The 22,460-nt window shown below is 44.0% G+C and overlaps 1 protein-coding gene across 1 annotated transcript in view; it reads left to right on the top strand.

Moving 5' to 3' along the window:
- Positions 1-22,460, top strand: part of map3k5 (mitogen-activated protein kinase kinase kinase 5) — a 59,721-nt gene that overhangs the window by 18,682 nt on the left and 18,579 nt on the right. The window contains exons 3-13 of the mRNA XM_070925353.1: positions 480-503; positions 5,361-5,554; positions 7,512-7,680; positions 8,983-9,089; positions 13,550-13,720; positions 16,032-16,144; positions 16,818-16,977; positions 18,023-18,176; positions 18,303-18,410; positions 19,570-19,622; positions 20,959-21,054. Coding sequence (XP_070781454.1) covers positions 480-503; positions 5,361-5,554; positions 7,512-7,680; positions 8,983-9,089; positions 13,550-13,720; positions 16,032-16,144; positions 16,818-16,977; positions 18,023-18,176; positions 18,303-18,410; positions 19,570-19,622; positions 20,959-21,054 — 1,349 coding nt within the window. The remainder of the gene's footprint in view (positions 1-479; positions 504-5,360; positions 5,555-7,511; positions 7,681-8,982; positions 9,090-13,549; positions 13,721-16,031; positions 16,145-16,817; positions 16,978-18,022; positions 18,177-18,302; positions 18,411-19,569; positions 19,623-20,958; positions 21,055-22,460) is intronic.

A 22,460-nucleotide genomic window follows, 5' to 3' on the forward strand; every position in this document is an offset into this window, starting at 1 on the left:
GAGCAATATACCGTCTATTCATTATTTAAAAGTGTGTTTCCTTGTACTTAGGATAGGCCAAACACTAATTACAGTGTGCTGGGGGAACCATGCATGATGCTGGAGCGTAGGCCTAATGTGAATCAAGCATGGTTTGAGTTACTCTGTGGAGTAATCTTAAACAAAGCCTTAAAGCCTAACAAACGTCTTTAACGCATTTCCTTCCTCATGAAATATTTGCAAGACTTTCTTTGAATATTTTGAAACCTACATAGTTTACAGCAGCCTTTGCTGTATTTTTGCCCTTTGCGATGGCACCAACTGTTGCTACGTGATGTAGTGTCAAACTCCCCAAAAAGTCAGTGTTCTCTTGCTAAAGTGTCTCATGTAAGATGTATTGTATTTTATTTTATCATTAGGTTTACTCGCTAACACCGTGCCCTTGGCAGAAAATGTTCTTTTTAAATCTCTAAATGTATTTTTCTCTTCTCTCGTTTCAGGAGATAATTTGCCAGAAGAACACTGTAAGTACACAAAGCAATCTTTTTTTTTTTCTCTCTTTTTTTTTTTTTCTCCCCTCGCTTTTGCCTTTCACATATTACTCACCCATTGCTCACACATCGCACATATTATGTGGTGCAAAGAATATGCTTTTCTACGACGTGCAGGGAGCGCAGTGTCTAACACCTTATGTTTCGCTTCTTGGTGTTATAAAGGTTTTCTCTTTAGCAGCCCGCTTTGGTTCGCAGGCTGCGATGAATGTTTAGTTTCACAGAAATGAAAAATGAAAACATCTTCTTCTCCATTTTCTGTCCCAGGCGACAGATGTTTCACGAGTTACAGCGACTGCGCGGGCACGGTCTGCATTTTTGAAAATTTGACTTGCAAAAACCTGCAGCATTCAAATAAGGTGCAGCCTTAAAGCTAAGGATAGCCTCACTGTAGCAGCTTTTATAAAATCTCAAATTGATTTTGATTCACCCACTGAAACACATATGAATATGTATTTTTAGTAAAGCCAGTACAAATATATACTATGTTTTTAGTTGGACGTGTTGACAGTGTCTCTGAGCATGTGCTGAGTATTTTAAATAGCGAACAAAGCCAATAGTGTCATTATAAATCTATGAGAACTGTTCCACATAGCATAGTGGCTTCCTAAATTACTACTTTTGTTGCAACGATTAATCTAATAATTATTTCTTTCAGTTTTGGGCTGTTTAATTGATAAAATATCCGCAAACTCATCCCGTCTGAGAAGCTGGAAGTGACAAATGTTTGGCATTTTAGCGATGCGACGAAGGCAGGTGCACGGGAGCAGGCCGACTGTCGCTCAGGAGTGAGACGAAAGACGTGGCTATTCAGAGAGGGAGGAAGGAGGCGACTCGGTGCTGCCTGAAACGCACCGTGTGAGGAGAGCTGATTATCACTCTCAGTGTGAGAGTGTGAGCTCAGCCATCTCCCTCATGTGCCCTCACTGCCTTTTGTTCTCTCTCTCTCTCTCTCTCTTGCTTCTATTAGGGCACTTAACTGCCCTCTGCTCTGGTACGTGTGCTCTTCACTAACCCTCCGTGCTGGTAAAAGTGCACTCAAAAAGTGCAACATCGTTTTTGATCAGTTTTTTTTTTGTTTTTTTTTTACATTTGCCATCCCTTTTTGAAGGTACCGTAGCCGTTTCCTCTGCATGTGTCATGATTAGCAATATTTTCTCGCTCCCCATTCCCACGGAGGCACGAAACATTTTCAACATTGTTTTAATCATATTCATGCATGTATTCAGTAAAAAAAAAAAAAAAAGGTCACAAGGAGACTTTCAGCCATTAGCAAGCAAACCTCCTCTGTGGTCGGGACCTTCCCCCTGCAAGCCACAAGCCAAAGCATGACACCTCTGCAGGCTATGATGTAACGCTCTCATTTAAAGATAACCCCTTCAAATTAGAACTATCTTCTTTTGTGTGAGCAAACCTAGATTATGTATAGACGCTGCTTATTTCTAAATTAGAGAGTAGGCAAGGACAGTCACAGGAATGTTAACCCCTGCCCCGCTTAGTTATTGTTGTCTGTTGCCTGTCGAGCTTTCTGGTCACACAAGGTGCATATCGATGGCCAAAGCACAAAACCTCTTATCTGCAAAATGATCCAGGAAAAGTCGGGGGAAAAACCTCCTATGTGCACTTTGGCACTAATACCTAGTCAGTATTGTTAACACATAATATAGTAATATAGTATAATATGGTATTCTGCAAGAAAACAACAGGTTTTTTTTGGTTTCTCAAAAAAGTGCATTTTTCAGATAGGAGGTTTTGCTCTTTGGCCATCGATATGCAGTTTACAGTGATGACACTGGCGGATTTTCCACTTCAAATTTGTGGTAGTTTTTGAAACAATAGGTCTTTCTTTTTCATTTTTATGAATTCAATTTTACACAGAAGTAAACAAAAGCAAGCGGTTGCTTATTTTCCCGGCCGTCACCTCCATGAGTGGCTGACTCGTTTTAAACCCTGTAAATATATATCTATATATATATCTATATATAGATATATAACTATTATATGATGCTAAAAGACCTCCCAGGCAAAGAAAATCAGCCTCCTCTCCAGTTGATGATGTGTGTATGAGATGTAAGTAATTAACTGTTAGCTTCATTGTAGTTCAAATGTTATCAGATGCTTACTATAGATAAACATACTACTATAAACATACTTGGACGGCAACGCGGAGGTTAGATTTGGCTTTTATTGGTGGTATTTTCAAAAAGTATGTTTTGGTTTCACAGGAGAAAAAGGAAAGATTTGTCTGGGAAAAAAACCTTCGAACAAGTTTGGCTTGGGTTTCATTTCTGTGAATACAACAGATGTTTTAAAATGCAGTCTGCAGGCGTAAACGTATGATTGTCCTCTGTTGTTACAAAAGCACATGTTGTTAATTGTATTTGACTAAGTGCATTTAACTACCCGCCATGATAGTGGAAATCCAGGTAATTAGCCTCCGTCGGTGTGTATATCCAATTACTGTAATTGCACGCACATTGCTTCGTCTGTGTCGGTGTGAATTCACTCACTGTAGCTGCCCGCCGGTTCAAATCTGCAGTCGCAGCTCTCGGAGCTTCAGGCCTGGGTGGAGGAGGCTGGTTATTTGCCGTGACTGCTTCCTCAATGGGTTAATGAGTGTTGGAGCAGTCACATAAATGAAGTTCTAACATCAAGCTGTGTGTGTGTGTGTGTGTGTGTGTGTGTCTCTGTGAAGGTGAGTGAGTGAGCATGCAACTCCAATACTATCCTGCTTTAACTGCAAATGGACAGATGGACCATCGGCAAGGCTAGCAAATGACTCACTCGCTGAATAACTGACTCACTCTCCATCACATTCACCAGATCCCCCCACCCCCCACCCCCACCCGTGAGCCAGCGCTGTCACATGTGTTTCACTCGCAGCTGAGAAACTTGTTACCTGTAAGCGACTGGCGGAGGTTAGCTTCGAATGAACCTGCAGCCCGCTCTGAATTATGCATCGGCCTGTGAAAGCAAACCTGTCATGGGATCTCCGCGACGGCGTGAATCATACACAACGCAGAAGGGCTAAATATAGCGTCAGGATTTTGCAACCTGTCTGGTTGCACCTGACAGAAGCAGGGGGTCAGAGGCATGCCCCGCCGCTGCAGCAGCCGGTGACGTCACGAGCGGCTGTTGCACAGAAGGAAGTAGTTCTCTGCGGATGGCTTTCATTGCTTCAACACTGCACCTTCCTTTCACTTCCTTTTTTGGCAGCCACGAGCAGCAGCAGCAGCAGCAGCAGCAGCAGCAGCAGCGGCAGCGTTCTCTCAAAGAGGCTGCTGAAAAGCTGAAACCATGATAGAATATTAAAGCCAGTCAGGATGCAGCTGGGTAGCAGCCCAACCGCCTTCAGACGCTCTCATGTTGTGTTACACCGCACATCTGACATTCTGGGAATAGCTCTCCTTGAAAAGGCCTCGGCTGTTTCTTGAGGATGTCAGTAGTGGATTTCCTGCCCCCCCCCCCCCCTCTCTCATTCTGGGCTGTCTGTAAACACCACACGCACGTGTTTCCTCTTTGTTTATTCAGCAGTGGCAGGGCCACCGCAACAGGAGCATCACGACCGCTGCTGTAGAATAATGTGAAGTTAAAACAAATACAGGTACAGAATAGAGAAATCCACCTACCAGAAAAAAAAAAAAAAACCCACAGATGTCTAGAATTAGAGCTATGTAAATAAAGGAGAACACTTTTACTCCTGAATGCCGCAGCTGCAGCAAATAGCTGAGCAGCGAGACTTCTGTCCCTGCTTGATGTTCATGAGCACAAGGCTGCATGAGCAAGTTTGTAAGTGCACCGCTTGTAAGTGTTTTGTGGTTGTAAGAAAGCAGCTCCTAATGGGACCGTCACCACTGATGCGCATCTCTCCTCCTGACTGCCGCCTGCTTAGACTGGTTCAGCGAAGGCAGCGCCACATAAAGACGCTGCTGTCTGCGTAGACGGATCAGAGCCCAGGCCTCATGCCATTACCTGCAAACCGTCTCAAACGGGGGGAAAGAGCTCAGGCTTCCTCCAGGCAGTCTGCTTGCTCCATACACACTGTAATGTTTTACATATACAGTGTCGCTTGTAAAGACGTGCTGCTTACATCGTTTAGTTAAGGTTTAATGAAGGTTTTGTGTTTACCTTCTACTGTACTGGATATTTTAACTGCTTATGGTACATTATACTCTAAGTTTATTAACATATATGACAGTGTGCCCAATATTAGCAAAAAATATAACCACAATAGAGTTGCTTCTGAAAAAAACTGCATCATTTACAAATGTACATGTTTAAAAACATGACATACGTGCATATAACATAGTACAGCCAGTGCTGTCACAGAATGAGAGTTTAGTTGAGGTTTAAGGCTAAAAAGGCAAAGGAATATTTTGTATTGAAAGTTGTTTTTTTTTGTTTTTTTCATGAAACAGTAGTTGACAAAGAAATGTCACACACAATCTTCCTCAGCAGATGGGGTTGCCCAGTTGCCATGGAATTGTGGATTATTTCCGAGCACCTTCTGGTCCACGTTGGCTTAAAAATTGAAAGTGAAAGTTCCTTCTTGACCTCAGAAACAATCAATTTCACCACACTAGCACAACCCAATCACTAGCTACTCCGGAGCTGTTAATCGCACAATCTTCCTCAGCAGATGGAAGCCCATCGAGCGCTCAGTAAAAATGGACGTTTACTCTAGAAGAGCCACTAAGTGAGATTGTCTTGTCTACTAAAGTTTTGTCATTTTGACGGACAGCAAAAACAAGAGGTTTCATAAAAAGCTACTGAATGCAGTTTTATCCTTTCAGTTTTATCCTTTCCAATGACCGCCTCTCGTGTCGACAGACGTGCTCAGCCAACTACACCTTCATCCCGTACATGGTGACGCCCCACAACAAGGTGTACTGCTGTGAGAGCAGCCTGATGAAGGGCCTGACCGAGCTGATGCAGCCCAGCTTCGAGATGCTGCTGGGACCCATCTGCATGCCGCTGCTCGACCGCTTCATCCAGCTGCTCAAAGTGTCGCAGGCAAACTCCCAGTGAGTATGTTGAAGGGCTGACGATGGGTAGACATTTCTGAGTGTTTTCTGTTTTGTCTTTTCTATGTAACACTTTGCGTATGGTCTACTTTTCATTCATCGTAATTTGAATTTAAATATCTGGTTGCTGCATTTTGGCTTTGTCTGTCTCAAAGGTTGTTTCCCTACAGTCATGATCACGTTAGTGACCGTGAATTTTCAGGTACTGTAACCCTTTAACACTGAGAGCAAAGCAATGTGTTCCTGCTAACAAGACTGTTGCTGCCACGGAGGGCGTGGGAAACGTATCTGAAAGCAGAGGTTATACAGGAAAACAATGCGCAACTGGTTGTTTCGTTGTATAAATGCAAGCCGAGGTGTTGTTTCATGAAGTAGGGACGTGACAGATGAGGAAGAAGCCATTATAGTGTGATTCTTCAAGTTCCTGTCGAGCAATATTTAGCTCACAGGTGTTCATGTTTGAGCAGCACCGTGACAGTTTCTCGGCAGAGCAGGCCTTTGTTTTATTATCCCACTCTTCCTATTTTTACTTTCTGTAATCATTTTTATGTAGTGCATCCCTCAACTTTGACTTGCGTGGTGAGCCACAAAAAAAACAAAAACCCCATTTATCACTGCCTCAGTTGCTGAGATCATATTTTAGGCTTTCCTGCCAGCAGGCGATGCAGCAGCCAGTCAGTTCTAGCTCAGCTCCAGGAATAGTGACTCAGGTTTTACAGGCACAAAAAGAAAAATGTGCACTTTGATGAAGCTTTTGTCTCCTGGAGACCAACATGCTGTTTCGGAGACCCGGTGAACACAGCAGAGAGATTTGAGCTCAGCCGTCACTGGTATCTGACTGGAGTGCATTTTGTACGCTGTGTGAGGGAGCATGACTTCTATTTAGAATAACCTACCAAGTAGAGATGAGTGCATGCACTGGGTCAATATTTGGCATTTAGGCTTTAACCTCGTCACTCTCCGCGAGGATGCACAGAGTTCAGAAGAGAGTGGGGAGTGAGCATAATCTGCAGCAGGTGATCATAAGCACATGGATCTTTTTAAATGTTTTGACACTAGTACCAAGACCCCACTGTTTTCAATCGTTTATTTTAAGGAATATAAACGTGTTTTTACAGCGAAAAAAGAAGCCAAAATTGAAAGATGTTAAATCAGCCAACACAAGTACAAGTACAAGAACTTTGCCAGATAAAATCTGGTCTAAACTTGGCTAAATTATGATTCAAATCCAAACCTGTGATCAAAAAAAGAAAAGAGCAGCCGAGCATTCAATGGCAGGTTTCGGAACTTGACTTGACAGAAGCTTGACAGCCCTAGTTGGCAGTGAGTGTGAGTGAGTGTAACGGTAATGTAAGCCTTTGACGAGGACCTCTGCAGCTCAGCAGAAAGCATAAATATGCGCGATAGAGGCCATGTGGAGTCGTGAATAAAGATGTTGCAAGACCTGACATTTTCACAGGGTTTCTGTTCGTCGTTGCACTGTATGCGCATTCAAGAATGTCAAGCCTGTCAGAGAAGAGAGGATTCAGTGCTGTCTTTGTAAATAGCACCACTTTCACTTCGTTGTCTTCATTTTATGCTTTCCTCCACAAAATCGATCAAAAGGATCCGCAGGTTTATACTGTCCTTCCTCTGTCCTTACTTTACTGCGAGTACGTAGCAATATTTAAGCTGAGATTTATTGAGTATTTCCTCTCAAAAACTCTTCCGAGACAAGCGAGAAATAGCTCGTCTCATTAGAGAATGCTCAGCGAGAGAACGCAGGAAATAAAATAAAAATCCAATCATGTCAGAATTGCCCCTCAAGGAGATGCTAAACTACCTACAATAATGTGATTAGTGCGGTGTTAATTGGATTCTTGCGCGGAAGCCATCTTGAATCTTGAGTCGTGAAAGGCGATACCTTTTTTTAAAGACTTTTCAGCTCCTCTCTCTTGTGTGTTTTCCTCTCTCACAGTCAGTATTTCCGCGAGACGATCCTGAACGAGATCCGCAAGGCTCGGGAGTTGTACACCGGCATGGAGCTGGCTGCCGAGCTGAGCCGCATCCAACAGCGGCTGGACAACGTTGAGTGCCTTTCAGTCGACATCGTCATCAACCTGCTGCTGACATACAGGGACATCCAGGTACACCGGCTCTGAGCGGCATCTCTAAACACCAGCATGTGGTTGTCGTTTGTCAAAATCAGCGTGCCTTTGGATAATTCCACAAATGAGATCGTTGCTGGAGACAGTTGGTAGTTGCTGGTTAGCTGCCAGTCGTAATGTTGGCGCTATTATTGTGTCTGTAAATCAACAGGGTTGCCTCCTGTTGTTTTATTAAGAGAAAAGGCGAATTGGAAGTGGGTTTCACTCGTTTCAACCTGTGCACTTGCCAGAAGCGGAACGGTTCAAATCAACTGACACTGATAGACAAGCTCCCTCGTCTTCTGTTATGCCATAAAGCAACCTGCCTTCGTGCTGTAAAACAGTCCATTAGTTTTCCTGCCACCGCAGAGGCAGCCCATCCTCTTTCATCAAATGCTTCCTCTTGCTGAGTTGACTAAACCTTTCAGCTTCATCCGACTTCTCGAATGACAAAAACATGTTTACCTGCGCAGTATTTGCTCAAAAACAAAATCACTGAACCAATCAGGACGCGCCTCTCACCTCCAGGCTCAAACCTCGTCATAACCGTGAGAACACGACTCTTTAGAGAAGGACGCGCCAAAACTTTCAGCTGCACAACATCCCGTAAAGTTTCTAGGACAAACTCTGAGGGTGTATCAGACAATCCGCCCCCTTCTTAAGTTCAAACAAATTGCCAACTAAGTACGGATGATCTGCGTGTGCTGCCCGTGTCCCTGACCTTGGCAGAGGAGGCTACTGTATAAACCTACTGTACGAGTTAGAGAGAGAGGTCGGCGCCTCGGCATCAATCCATCAGCGTCATCCCCTTTTTTACGAGTGGCGTCTTCTCAAACGGGGGCCACGGCAGACCGCCTGCAGAGAGCTCTAGGCGAAGCTTTTGGTCTGCTCATCTTAAATCTGCCGCTCTTTGCGCTCTTTAGTCTCCGCATTGCGATGGCACTCGCCATCCAGTTCCTCCCACTCACCACAGGCAGCGCTCGGGCCTCATGAATCATTCATTAGAACAACACGCATTGAGGACGGGCTGAATTATTCAACATGCTTTGGGTATAGTGACTATGAAGGCAAGTAGGAGCAACAAAAATGTGATGAAGGGGCCACTCAATTATTGAAGTGCTTTTGGTGTTAAGCAGACAGCTGAGTCTCAGGCGGAATGAATAAAAGGACATCAGAAACGCTCCCTCTGGCCTCAAAGCGGCTCAATGCCTTGATGAGTCCGGAGTGTGTGTTTGGAGGACGTCGGTGCGGAGATGCGTGGACAACGGGAGCTCATCAGTGTGTTCTTTCCTTATCGTCCAGGATTATGAGTCCGTCGTGAAGCTGGTGGAGACTCTGGAGAAGCTCCCGACCTTTGACCCCGTGGCTCATCCACATGTGAAGTTCCACTACGCCTTCGCACTGAACCGGTGAGGTGGCGAACATGACGACACGCATGACACAGCAGCGCACACATTCTGTTCGACGGACTCGTGCTATTCATTCATTTTATTTCAAATGTTAACTTGCAGGTTTTGATTTGTGTGTGTGTGTGTGTGTGGGGGGGGGTGGGGGGGGGTGGGGGGGGGGGGTGCTGTGTTAAATTGTACGGGACACCTCAAAACAAAGATCGACCAGCAGTTGGAACCACCGTTCTGAAGTAGTACGCGGGGCATATTAGACTGCAGGCCACCACAGAAACAATGCTTTTGCTTGATGCTTGCTTTTCCATTTCATAACTTTTACTGAAACTGACCGTGAGTTTAACAACCGCTTCACTGGAACAAACTTCCAGAAGACATAAGACTTGCCTCAACAACGACTACCTTTAAATCTGGTTGAATCTTAAGCACTCACCATTATCCGCCAATGTAGTATTATGTATGTATCTATCTCTATATATATATATATGTGTGTATATCTATTTTTTTTTTTAATGCATTATGTGAAGCACTTTAAAATGTGCTCTCCAATTAAATGTTGAAAGAAAAGCAGCAGCAAATTCAGGTAAAGTGCTCCCAAGCCGCAGTGACATTATTAGTAGCATGTGTGCAGACAGATGCACAACGCAGAGGTTTTGACTGCCTGTTTCTCACCAGCTGCTTTTCTTGTAAACTTCCTGCGGTTTTCGTGGTGCGACGGCCTCAAACGGCAATAAAGCGTGCTGTTCTTTAATTTGGCGGCAATTGGAAAATGTTTCTGCAGGGCGCCAAGATTCCCCCGTGTGTTCGCTGTTACCGTCTGGCCCATTACCAGGACGTGACGTCGTGTTTTACGAGCTGAAGGCAGCACCCAGAGACGTTTTGAGAGACGAATGCGTACGATAAGTGGTAATGAGAGCAGACGCCCCCCCTCCGCGGTGAGCCGGGGATGCTTCCGTCAGGTTCCACGAGTAGAGGCAAACAGCTGTAGGAGGAGTCTTTTGTGTCAGCTTACCTATTCAGCATGAGTCACCATAACTGTTACATGTGATTGTTGTGTGCGGTGTGACTGTGTTCTCTAGTTTTGGAAGGCAAAAGAAGATTTTCGACAATGAATTATAGATTTTTTTTTTTTTTTTTTATTTAACAGTTTTAATTGTGTCCATCGCTGATGCAGTGTGATTCATTTGATCGTTAGGGTGCAGGTTTTGATTGCACATTTGTTATATAACTGACACTGGTTGTCTAACAGGAAGCTTTAACCTGAATTAAAGCAGCATTTGGGTTGGAATCCACAGAAATACTGATATTTTGTCATTATAACTTTCATATCCTTTAATATTTCTGGGTGTTTTGGGTCATTTTGGGCAATGTTGAAAATGAACATTAGAGTGTCAGGTATTTAATTCACTAACTTGACACTTTCTCCATTGATTTTTATGTATATCCTTATATATATATATATATATATATATATATATATATATATATATATATATATATCAATGATATATGATATTGCAATATAAGCATAGTCTTACCTGAAGTCTCTCTCCAAATCTGACCCACTTAGAGGTCTTTTCACTGAGTTCTTACCCAGCAGCGTGCTGCCCACACCGAGCCCTGACTTTATCAATATTCAGCCTTAACAAACACTTGATGATTTGTCTGAAGTAGCTGCTCTGCTTCTAAATGAATCTGCCAGGTTGAAGTGTGTGTGTGTCTGTGTGTGTGTGGACTAATTGGCTTCAGCCTCTTGTCTGTAGCACGGCAGCGTCGGACAGGCATGCGAGTGTTGAACGCTGCTCGGGGAGTCCTGTTGCGCAGGGCTCGCTAGGAGGGAGCGAGGGAAGAATCTCCTCCATCTAAATACCAATCAGCGCTCTGAAGAGACAGAAAGAGAGAGAGAGAGAGAGCAGGCCCTTTCTCCCTGTGCACCCTTCCCTCTGGACGGTCTCCATGGCAATAGCTGTCAGCTCATATGTTTTATTTAACCTTCGCGCTCTGGAGAGGAGCCACGCTATGTTTATCAGGATTTTTTTTTCATGACTATCACACATTGGGCCGGCGTGAGACTTCACTTCGCAACACCACTTGTTTCTTTCTCAAGTCTGTGGTTTGACACATTCACTAACTCAAGAACAAAGCCTCATCCACATTTCAACTAGAATCACCCCGTGGAGTAGAGCTTCATAGATTGCCATTATAACGAGGAAAGTGTTTCTCCTGGAGATATTGATGTCAATACTCCATATGTTGTGTGAAGACAAGTATGTATCTTATCTTTGATTAGTGGTCTCTTTATCCTAGCCCATTGATATATAATGGCCATTAATGAGGGCCCATTATGCAGCTGGAGGGGCTCTGGTGTTAATTATTGACTTGTCTCATTGCTGTGGTGCTTCTGCAGTCCAGAGAATCACCTGTGATTTCAATCATGCGTCCAGCAGTGTGGAATTAGTATTTTCTGTTGATTACATTCTGCTTTGTTTTGTTTAGTCACTTTCAGTTGTGCAACAAAGTGTGTTTGCCCTCCCCCTCTGGGACAAAACCAGCGGATGGTTTTCCCGTCTTGTGTTCGCTCGCTTCTGATTGGTTTGCCCTAGTCTTTAACAGTGTGACCGTTGAAGAGTCTGGACTCTGCTGTGTGCTGTTTGAAACAGCTCCAACGAAACTGAGCATTATATCCTTCATGGAGGTAGGACTGAACTTCAGGGCTGTTGTATTAGGCTTCATTAAATGTACCTAATAAACTGACAATTTCAATTACTTGTGCTACATATGTGCGAGTCAGACCATTTATTAACGAAAATTGCGATGACAATTAAAATGGTAAGTAAATTCACTTTGGTAAATTGATTGGTTTATTGGACCAATCCTGATCGCCCAGCTGGGTTTTTTCTCTTAACGCAGCAGGAGCATTGAACACATTAAACCCACTTTTCTGTTCCGGTGATCAGAACAGGAATTAGAAAAGCTTTCATGAACAGACATCCATGTAATTCAATTAATTGGCATTGTCATTTCCCAATGTGAGACTCCCTCCTCTCTCTTTGTTATTTCTGCGAGGGTTTCTCATTAAGCAGTCTCGGTTGTTCCCTCACACGTTAGCGGAACCTTCGGCACCTGAATGATCCGCTGCAGAACAGCTGGAAGCTAAAGAACAGTGGCGATTCTTGAAATGAACCCAGTGACCTCAGTAATTTAAGTCGTGCCAGGTATCACCGTCCCACAACAATAGCTGCGCAACTGTTCCCTAGCTACACACACAAACACACACACATACATCCTCATAATTATGTGCTCACACACGTACTCCACACGCACATACACCCAGCTGCTGCTGCTGCTGCTGCTAATTTTGATTCTCCCTGTTTAAACCGCTGTTATTTTAGAATGTAATCATGTGCAAATTTCTTTTCACACTATATACACTGTGTGCACTACACAAGTATGTTGTACAAATGGTATTCTTTACGCTACTATGCAGCATTTTAATTCTAACCCTAACCCTCGGAGACTACAAGTTTGAAAAAGGAGAAAGATCCGGGGGTGTGCCGTCGATTTCTGTACTCTCTGTCTCTGTCAGGTTCAGGTATCAGAACGAAGAATTCTTTTAATGCAGCAGACAGGATCCAGCTCTCCGTCACGAGCAAGCTTTTGACAAAGATGGAGACGTATGAAGTGCTTGGGAGTAGTGTTTGGTTTACTGTTGTGCTTTCTGTTGTAATTGTAGTTAAATTGGAGAAGGCGTGCCGCCCGTTACCGCCTTCATGATATGGAAACTCCTTGTGTGATTATCCCAAAATAGAATGTAATGGAAAGGAGTGTTTGCCTGTTAAATGGACTGTGATGGTTTAAGCCAGCCCCTTTTGTTCTTAGATGTTTTTTTAGGTAGTTTTGTTCTCATTCATATCTTCCGTTCTGATGAATACTGATATACTGGGTTCCATGTGCATGCAGCTAATTTAGAGAAGGCCACGGAACTTCCATACGTTTGGGGGGACTTTCAAGTGACAAAGAAAAAAGGAAACAGCCAAAATTGATGTAGCAGAAGCCAACATATCCTGACTCAAGCTCCGAAAACACAGTCACTACACTTCCCATAATGCCATAGGGTCTTTTCAGCTCCCTCCAGAGCCCCAGAAGACTCTATGCAACTACTTTCACAGGCTGAGGACGCCACTCTGACTCATAAAACATTGACATTGACACATAAAATCGGAGTCCCCCTTTTCAGATTAAGATGGTGTGATGTCTTAACACTTAGTAAGCGTTAATAGTCACAAATACCCACTGACACATGCCTGGATAGATGTTTGCTCAAAGCTGATTCGTTTTGGCTTCATTGCTAGTGGTAAACGTCTCACTCAAGTTCAAAAAATGTCAACTTTAATTTCCCTCCTTCCTGACTTTGCATGCTGTGTGTGTATGTGTGTGTGTGTTTTTGTGTGTGTTTGTGAGTGTAGGAGGAACCTGCCGGGCGACAGGCAGAAGGCTCTGGACATAATGCTGCCTCTGGTGGAGGGCGAGGAGCAGGTAGCCTCGGACATCTACTGCTTGGTGGGACGGATCTATAAGGACACGTTCCTGGAGTCTCACTTCACTGACACGCAGAGCAGAGACAGCGGCACACACTGGTGAGAGAGCCGGGCAGGAAGTCCGTGTGTGTGCGTGTGTGTGTGTGTGTGTGTGTGTGTGTGTGTGTGTGACATCTCTGTTCCCCCAGACGCTGACTCACATGTAAATATTGTTGGAAGAAATGTTTCGAAGGGCAGGATGCATGCGTGATGGACGTCTTTTAAGGTGACTCACTGGATCGCGGCGTCTCAGCATAAATGGTGCTGTGAATAAAGGACTTCTTAATAGCTGTTATCGGGAAGGTGAAACTCTTTGTTAGCGCGGTGGATTATGAGTCTCATTCAAAGAAACAGGCGGGCCGCAAGGCTGCAAATGACAGCTCATTACAGCAGTGATTGACACGCGAGAGGTGCGCCTAAGATCGCACAACTTGTTGCGCCTTAACGCGAATGTGCAAAAGCATGAGAGCGACGTGCAGAGGTTCCAGTCCTGTCAGCTAAAAAATAGCACGATGATGAGTTAAAATAACAAAGAAAGCAATGATTAAAGTCATGTAATCAGTGCTGCCGTCGTCTGTCAGCAGTGCAGGCTGCTTGTGGTACGAGGAAATACGGTAATGCGTTTGGTGCCTCTTATTGCCAATCAAGCTTCCCCTCTTCGCTACAAGTGGATGGGAAACTTGTGTGAAGGCTGAATGTTTTTCATGCTAATGCACCACTACTGTGATAATACCAACGCCAGAGCACTCACAATTATCAAAAGGGAGGAACATAGTCAGCTAACAGAAGAGACAATAAGCCTCAGGTTTTGTTCCATAATCTAATATTCACCTCTTTATTGTAATCCTGTTGGTTTTTGAACACACCAATGTCAAATGAAAACATAGCAACACACACACACACACACACACACACACACACACACACACACACACACACACAGATGCCGGGATGACACTGTTGGTGTTACGGTGCGCTGTGTTTACAGATAATGATCATTGCAGTGCCTATTTCGGTAGACAGAGTTTAGACACCAGCGGCAGCATAATTCAAAGGTCTGCCATATTTTCTAGAAAATTTAAAGGGACGCATGAAGCACATGCCTGAGCTTCTCCCTCAACCACAGAATGCGCACGGTGAAATGAACCTGCTTCCTTTTTAGCGTTACAAAGGTTGGTGGCCCGTCTGTTGTCATTTCAACAGATCGAGTACGATTTTGAGAAACTCTTGTGAGTTTCATACTTTAAGCGAGAATGAAAGAAAAATGTTCTATTCAATTTCAGGAACTGCTCACAAGAAAATGTCTCATGTCTCAAATTGTCCCAGCATTCAATCTGTGTTTCAAAAAAAAAAAAAAAAACAAACAACAAAACGTCTCTCGTCTGGAATCAAAGTCCGGCTCAATATTTTGACTGGGACCAATGCAGCCTATGCATCTTAAATTGCAAACAAACGGTGAAGATGAAGCCAAACATCATGTGGGAGCTCAGTGACAGGTTTCTTTCTTCCCAGCGTTTCTTCAACTGATGAAGGGGTTCAGTGCTATATTAAGGAGTTAGGGAATATATTGCGCCCATCATTTCCTTATAATGAGCATTAATCTCAATGATATTTTGATGTTCGTTAAGGATAGTCGTTGGTGTCGCCGGAAGCTAATGTAAAAACCTGACGAGGTGAGAGTGGAGATGGTGCATATGATGCAGGTGGCCTTGAGTTCAGACCTAAACCTTGTAGAGACATTTTGGATGATGAAGGTGGATGTTAACAGCGTGAGCGCGCTGACAAGAAGCCTGCAGCATCGGCTTGATGCTAATGAGTCGGCACAGAGTGCGATGCTCGTGGAGGGTCTCCAGCACCTTGCTGGATCCAGGCCTTGAATCCAGGAAGTCTGTTCTGTGGTTTTACTTGGTACTAGCCAGTTAGTACTAGGAAGTTGATTTAATATCAGAGCAATAATAATAACTCGAGGCTGCTGATTGCCGTCATCTGGAAATTGCTCTTAAGATCTCATATCTTTGTCCACTGAATACGCTGCTTGCATTATCGAGCTCCCATCTGGCTATTATTTTCAGTTCCATGTCACAACTTGGCAGAGGCCCCTAATAACATTCACACCCCTTCCTTCAGCACAACAGATTGCTCATTAAATAAATGAAATTTCTTGTTTTAGGAGGGTACTCACAGTTGCGGTTTGCCGTTCTGTGGTCCCAACTCAATATGGCTGTAATTGTTTTTTCTAACTTGAAGTGTCTCAGGAAGCCGGGGGAGCCCCGTGAAGCCATCCGTTATCTCGGAGATGCTAGGGATTTGGAATGACGCATTTGTTGCAGGAAAAGTGTCTGTTGGAGTCATTTTTTCCGTCTTTTCTCAGGTTTAAAAAGGGGTTTGAGTCGGAGCCAACACTACACTCTGGAATCAACTATGCTGTTCTACTCCTGGCAGCCGGACACCAGTTCGACACGTCGTTCGAGCTTCGCAAAGTGGGTGAGTGGACTCTAGATTGGATATCCGTCCTTGCCACTATCATTCATTTCTATCCTGGGCGCTACATTGAAAAAGGCATTATATTAATAATGGAAAAAATGAATTTGTGCAATGTAAAAGCGGCCATTACATTCATCGTCGTTTGATCCATTATATTATAGAAAAACATATCGATTGTAGCTGCTTTAATAAAGAAAAGTCTGATTATGGAAAGCAGCATTTCCTCCTGCTTTGCAAGCAAGCGTGCTGTTAAAACCTTTGTCCTCAATCTTCTGCTTTTGCCCTGAAATCTGAGGCTCAGAGGAGTTCAGGAATGTGGGAAACAGAGCAAGCAGTCCTGGGAATCGGCCTGCAGCTCCCTGAATTAGCCCCACCCTCCGTCCCTCCAGACCTTGCTTCCCCCTACGCTTATTCCTACGACCCCCACCTGCCCCTCCAAATGGCTGGTTACTGCAGCAGGACATGCAGCAGCAGCTTCCCAAACATTATTACCTTCAATTCTTGCAGAATACAATAAAAAATAATGAAAGCTCGACCTCTGCAGTCTGCACTGCAAGTTGTGCAAGTTTTTCAGCCCTTCTCCTTGCTACAGTCTCTCCTCAGCTACTGTGTCTGCTCAGTCTCAGTTTGCGATGGCCTAAGGGGGAAACATTAACCCTTTCTTGGTTTCCAGGAGTGAAGCTGAGCAGCCTGTTGGGGAAAAAAGGCAGCCTGGACAAGCTGCAGAGCTACTGGGACGTGGGCTTCTTCCTGGGCGCCAGCATCCTGGCCTGCGACAACACCAGGGTCATCCAGGCCTCTGAGAAACTCTTCAAACTCAAAGCCCCCATCTGGTGAGAACTCGGATAAACCGCTCTCGGATTAGCATGCCGAAAAAACACGATTTAGACCGCATTGATCACCAACTGTGTGATCTGCTTTCCCCTGAAACCACAGTGGCCATCTGTGGCCATTGTGCCGGCATTTGGTGTATCTCGCATGGAGAGCAGAAAATATCCCAAGGTCCTCACTTTGCTCATTTGAACAGCAAAACTGCCTTTACATGGATTCGATGATCATACCAGTCTGGTGTGGTGACATTTTGTGAGGAGTTTAAATTGTGTTAGAATGCAAATGCTCTGTGGAAGGAAATGCTTTTCCTCAAGAGAAGACGCGACTGGAAACAGGCAGATTAGTGAGGGGATAGGCTGATGCATTTACCTGCAGCTCGGATGATGCTTCCTAAATGTTGCCAACGAGATAATTACCATGAAAAACAGTTTATCTTCTTTTGTTTCTTATTTAGCTACTATAAACTAATTGTTGTTTGAGTTTCCTGATCAAAACCTTTAACCTAACCTGCAAGTATGGAGTTATTGGTGTGTATTAATGGAAAAACAGGAAAATAAGGCCCAAAATGATCCTTTAACGGTTAACATTTTGATATGACTAACATAACCTGAGCGTGCTATTCTCACGTAATCCTCTCATAGTGGAGGAACACAGTTTTAACTATCTGCAATACGTAATTTCAGAATTTACATCCATTCTTCAAGATTTTATGTGTCCGAGGAGTAAAGTAAACTCTGTCTGCCTAAGGCCCCGCTGTTCTTAATTTGTGTTAGTGCTGTGAAAACTAAGTTTCCATTAATGTCACAAAGAAAAATGAGCCCCAGCATGGAAACACAATCATATGATATTGTTTGTTTCTGTGATCCTGGGTTTGAAACAATATAATGCGCATGCAAATGATCTGCCAGTAAGTTATTTTGTTTGTGATATCGGATGTTTTTCTGTGCTGTTTGGTTACATTTGGTTAAATACACATGTGGATTCTGGGCTTTGTCAGTGCACAGTGGATAAAAGTTCCGCTTTTTATTCTCTGTGGTTGGTTTCAAGGTATCTGCGCTCGCTGGTGGAGACCATCCTGATCTACCAACAGTTTAAGAAGCCCGGCGTGGAGCAGCCGGCCCCCAAGCAGGAGCTGGTGGACTTCTGGATGGACTTTCTGGTGGAGGCCACCAAGAAAGACGTCTCCTCTGTCCGATTTCCTGTAAGTGACGAGGCCGAACAGTGGCCGAGATTTACAGCTCGCAGGTTTAATATGCTGAAACACAAATATTTCTTTCACTGCTTAAATAAAGGGGAAAAAAATGCAACACATTTATCTCTTCTCCAGGTGTTGATATTAGAGCCCACTAAAGTGTACCAGCCCTCATATTTGTCCATAAACAAAGACGTGGATGACAACACGGTGTCTATCTGGCATGTTGCTCCTGACGACAAGGTGGGTGTCCATCATTTATATCATCCGACAACTTCGACCCAGCGGTTCTGCTTTTTCTGCCGGTTGCTCAGTTCCTTCGCATTCCTGCCATGTAATTTGCAGTGCTGTTGAGAATTTCCTCTGCTGGTAATAATCTGTTCCTCAATCTGACAGGAAACATCAGAAACACGGAGCAGTTAGGAAAACATCCATCCTCTCCGTCTGTTATTTAGAGCACCTGCGCTGTCTGTCTGGATGTGTATTTGCATGATTTGATACGCAAGCAGAATCAATATTACTCATTCAGTCCTAGTACGCCAAATTCTTGGGAGGCCTATAAAGTTAAGGGGAGAAGCCATGGACACTTAAATCCATTACAGCTTGGCTTTCTCCATGCTAGCATGTTAGCGTACATTATTTTGAGCTATACAGTAGAAGTGAGAGATACTCTGAAATGATGTGCAGTTACGTTTTGCACAAGATATTAGCAAAATATACACAAGCTATGATATAAAGGCTGTTGGTAAACATGGGCTGGACAGGTGGGAATCATCATCATCATCATCATCATCACACCACAGCCACAGAACATGCTTTGTTTCTGATTGGCTGGCAGGTTATAAAATCCCACATCACACAGAGTCACACGCTGGTGCACCTCAAACACGCTGCGTGTCACCGTAACCGTAGCGACAGCGCTGATGCTTTACGCGACGTAAACTACCGAACAGTTGAATCAAAGGGGCTCGTCGCGTTTGCCGACGTTTGACGTTCACAGATGGATGACGATCGTGGGTTTTCCTGTTCTGTTATCTTCGGCAAGACGCTGTGCTGTGATAGTGGACTTCCTGCCAGGAAGTTCTTTGCGTCTGCCTTATTGATTATTTCCTCATACTGTAGCACATTATTGCTTCCCTAGAAATTGATCCCGCTACATCAGCTACACTGACTTCATGTTTTCATTGAATTCATATATATATATATATATAGCCAGTGTAATACAAACCATTAATGTCTTTTTATTACTGCCAGGTCAATCAGCATATGTTGGATAATGCTGCCGCTCTAATACTACCATCAGTCTGCTGTAATCAGTCAGTGTAGTGTATTCCACAGGGGACACATTGATTTGACCCCTCCCAGAAAGCTGTAATGTTATTTGTTTTGATCTTTCCTGCAGCACAAGGGGATTCATGAGTGGAACTTCAGCGCCACATCAGTACGAGGTGTCAGGTCAGTGCCTGCTGTCTTTAATGACGCGCTCATATTGCAGCTGAGTGATGTGACAACGACCTCACACCTGTCTCCAGAGGGTGATTGGTTTAAATTTACCATCCGACGGTGGCTTGGAAGAAAATTGTTTAGCTCCACTACGTGTCTAAAAGTTACCGGGGGGGGGGGGGGGGGGGGGGGATATATGGAATCATTCCTGCCATTGAGAGGGACGTCACGACTCTTTTAAACCAACCCTGTCATCACGTTTGTACTGTTTCCATCCCTCACCATGCTCAGCTGTCCAATAAGTAAGCGTGTTAATATTCATCTGTTACATGCCAGTGTGCAAGAATAGCAACGGAGCATGCAGAGACAACAAAGTCGAACTCTCATCAAGATTAAAATCTCTTTTTTCACGATAACAAACGTAATACAGACGACACACACAGAACATAGAAACCAGACTAATAGTCTACAGCCACGCTTACAGCTCTGTGTTATATGCGCAGAGAGCGTGCACTGAAGCATTGCAAAAAGCATTAAATGCATACAATTTGCAGTTGTAAATAACACAAGAGCACGCAGGTTTTAGATGTGCATTACTATCACAGCTTCAGATCTGTATCAGAGTGCTCCATTAATACCACAGACAGTCTACCAGAGACCAGTTTTCTTGATGTCTTCCCTGCGCCTCCTTTTCCACGGCCCTCAAAGGAATTCAGTGTCAGATCAGGGAGAAGTGGAGGGCTGTGCTCACATGTTGCTAGGGAACGACTCATTCTCTGTGCCCACTCAGCCTGCAGACAGTCAGCAGGACACAATAGCAGCGCTGCGAGCAACAATACGACCACACATACAGTCGCTCCGTTGTCCGGATCAGCAGCTCTGGCCTTGGCACGAGGTTGGCTGAGATTTGGACCAGCGCTCGTCCCAGCAGATGAAGGTTTCCATTTAGTTGCTGAATGTTGAAGCTTTCCACCTTTTGGTGCCGAAACTCTCAACCTCATTTCATTTGACAATTTGCAAACCAAGTTTTGTGTTTGTCCCAGATGCAGAATTTGTCCAAAACAAACTATAATTGGTGCCGCAGCTCATAACACTGCACGCTCACTGTGTATATCAGTAAGGCACTTGGTTATTACGCCTGTGTGTACGTCCTGTCACATCTACTGGGGCTTATATTTTGATGGAGTGACTATTGACATACAGCGACAGCCAGTCTTTTGTTTCATACCAGAAATTCGATGTCTGACGTCAACCATCAAATCTCCATTGAAAGGCTTCATTCATTGTCTGAGTCGTATCTGCTCTAATGGGGTTACCGTCCAGCTGACTGTGAACTGTTTCTCCTCAGCATCTCCAAGTTTGACGAGCGCAGTGCCTTCCTGTACGTCCTTCACAATGCGGAGGACTTCCAGATCTACTTCTGCACGGAGATGCACTGTAAAAGGTTGGTCTGCGTGTTCTCAGTCTGTCAGCGTTTGTCTGACATCATCAGCACAAAGTAGACATCGTAAATCCTCGCTTAATGTAATAAGCATTATTTCATGACCTTTTTCCTTTAAATTTATTTTATTGGGTTTTATGAGTGATCGAAAATGTGCTTAGAATCAGAACACAGCTGTCACCAGTTCATCAGCTATGGCACTAAATCTGAAAAGAGGGATTTGGGTGCACAGAGAAACCACAGCCGCGCTAGCAGCTCTGTGAGGCTGGACTTGTGCACAGCGGTGCTTTGAGCTGAATGCTAACCTCATCGTGCTAACACTCGCACAGTCACAATGGTAACATGTCAGATTTCACTGTACCACTTTCTGGCAATGCAGCCTCTATCCAGTGTTTTAACTAATGGCTTTATTAATGGTTAGTAAATCAGTTATAAGACATTAATGAGAAGAAGCTTTGGGTTGCCAGGTTGTGAAAAATCCCTTTGACTGATTTGACTGTGTGACTACTTCTGGAAAAGGGCTGCAGAGGACCAGGACCAAAATCGATTTGATAACAAATTATTAAGCATTTATTAGTAATTTACCAACATTTATTGCTGCATTATTACCAAATAGAAGGGATAACTGATAACTGAACGAATAATCTAACCTGCTAATCCCACCCAACTAAGAGTTCAAGCAATCTGATAAAGAATACTGTAATTGCGATTACATATGATACTATCAGTGTGGAATAAGGTGATTTCCCAGCCTTTAAGGATATTAATGATACATAAAAGGAGAAAATTGCATGTTAAGGGGTGAATAAAGCCATTAGTTACACCGTTGACACCCTTTATAAAGAGTGCTTTCTTAGAAAGTGGTACTGATGTTACAGTACGTTACACTACTTTCACTTGGTGGAGGCTTTTGTCTCCAAAGTGACGAACAGCCATAAACCTTTTAATCTGAATTCTCATTTCCTAATGTTGAAAATCATCGATGTGAATTCATGTGATCTGAATTCAAACCTCATCAATTTCAAACACTTTATTTCCAGAAGTTCCCCCCCACACACACACACACACACACACACATAATTAGCAATTTGGGGTTTAGTGTGTCGCTCAAGAATATTTTGACGTGAAACGGGATCGAACACAACGTCTGATTTTTCTGATATATTCTTGATCTTAAAGATTCACGTCAGGCTAGAAAGCATTGCAAGCTCTGTCCCACTGCAGTGAGTTTATCTCGTCTCGTCTTGCGCCCATCCCAGCAGTAGTTCTGACACTCTTGTCAGCTATGTACTCAGGTGGGAAGTTTCGCACCCCCCCCCCCCCCCCCCTATAAACACACCTTGTGTCATTTCGGCACCATCATGTTCCTCGCTAGCTACTCAGTGAAGCACTGGGTGTTCAGACTTGTG

Source organism: Enoplosus armatus, chromosome 19 (genome assembly GCF_043641665.1).
Source record: "Enoplosus armatus isolate fEnoArm2 chromosome 19, fEnoArm2.hap1, whole genome shotgun sequence".
NCBI lineage: Eukaryota > Metazoa > Chordata > Actinopteri > Centrarchiformes > Enoplosidae > Enoplosus > Enoplosus armatus.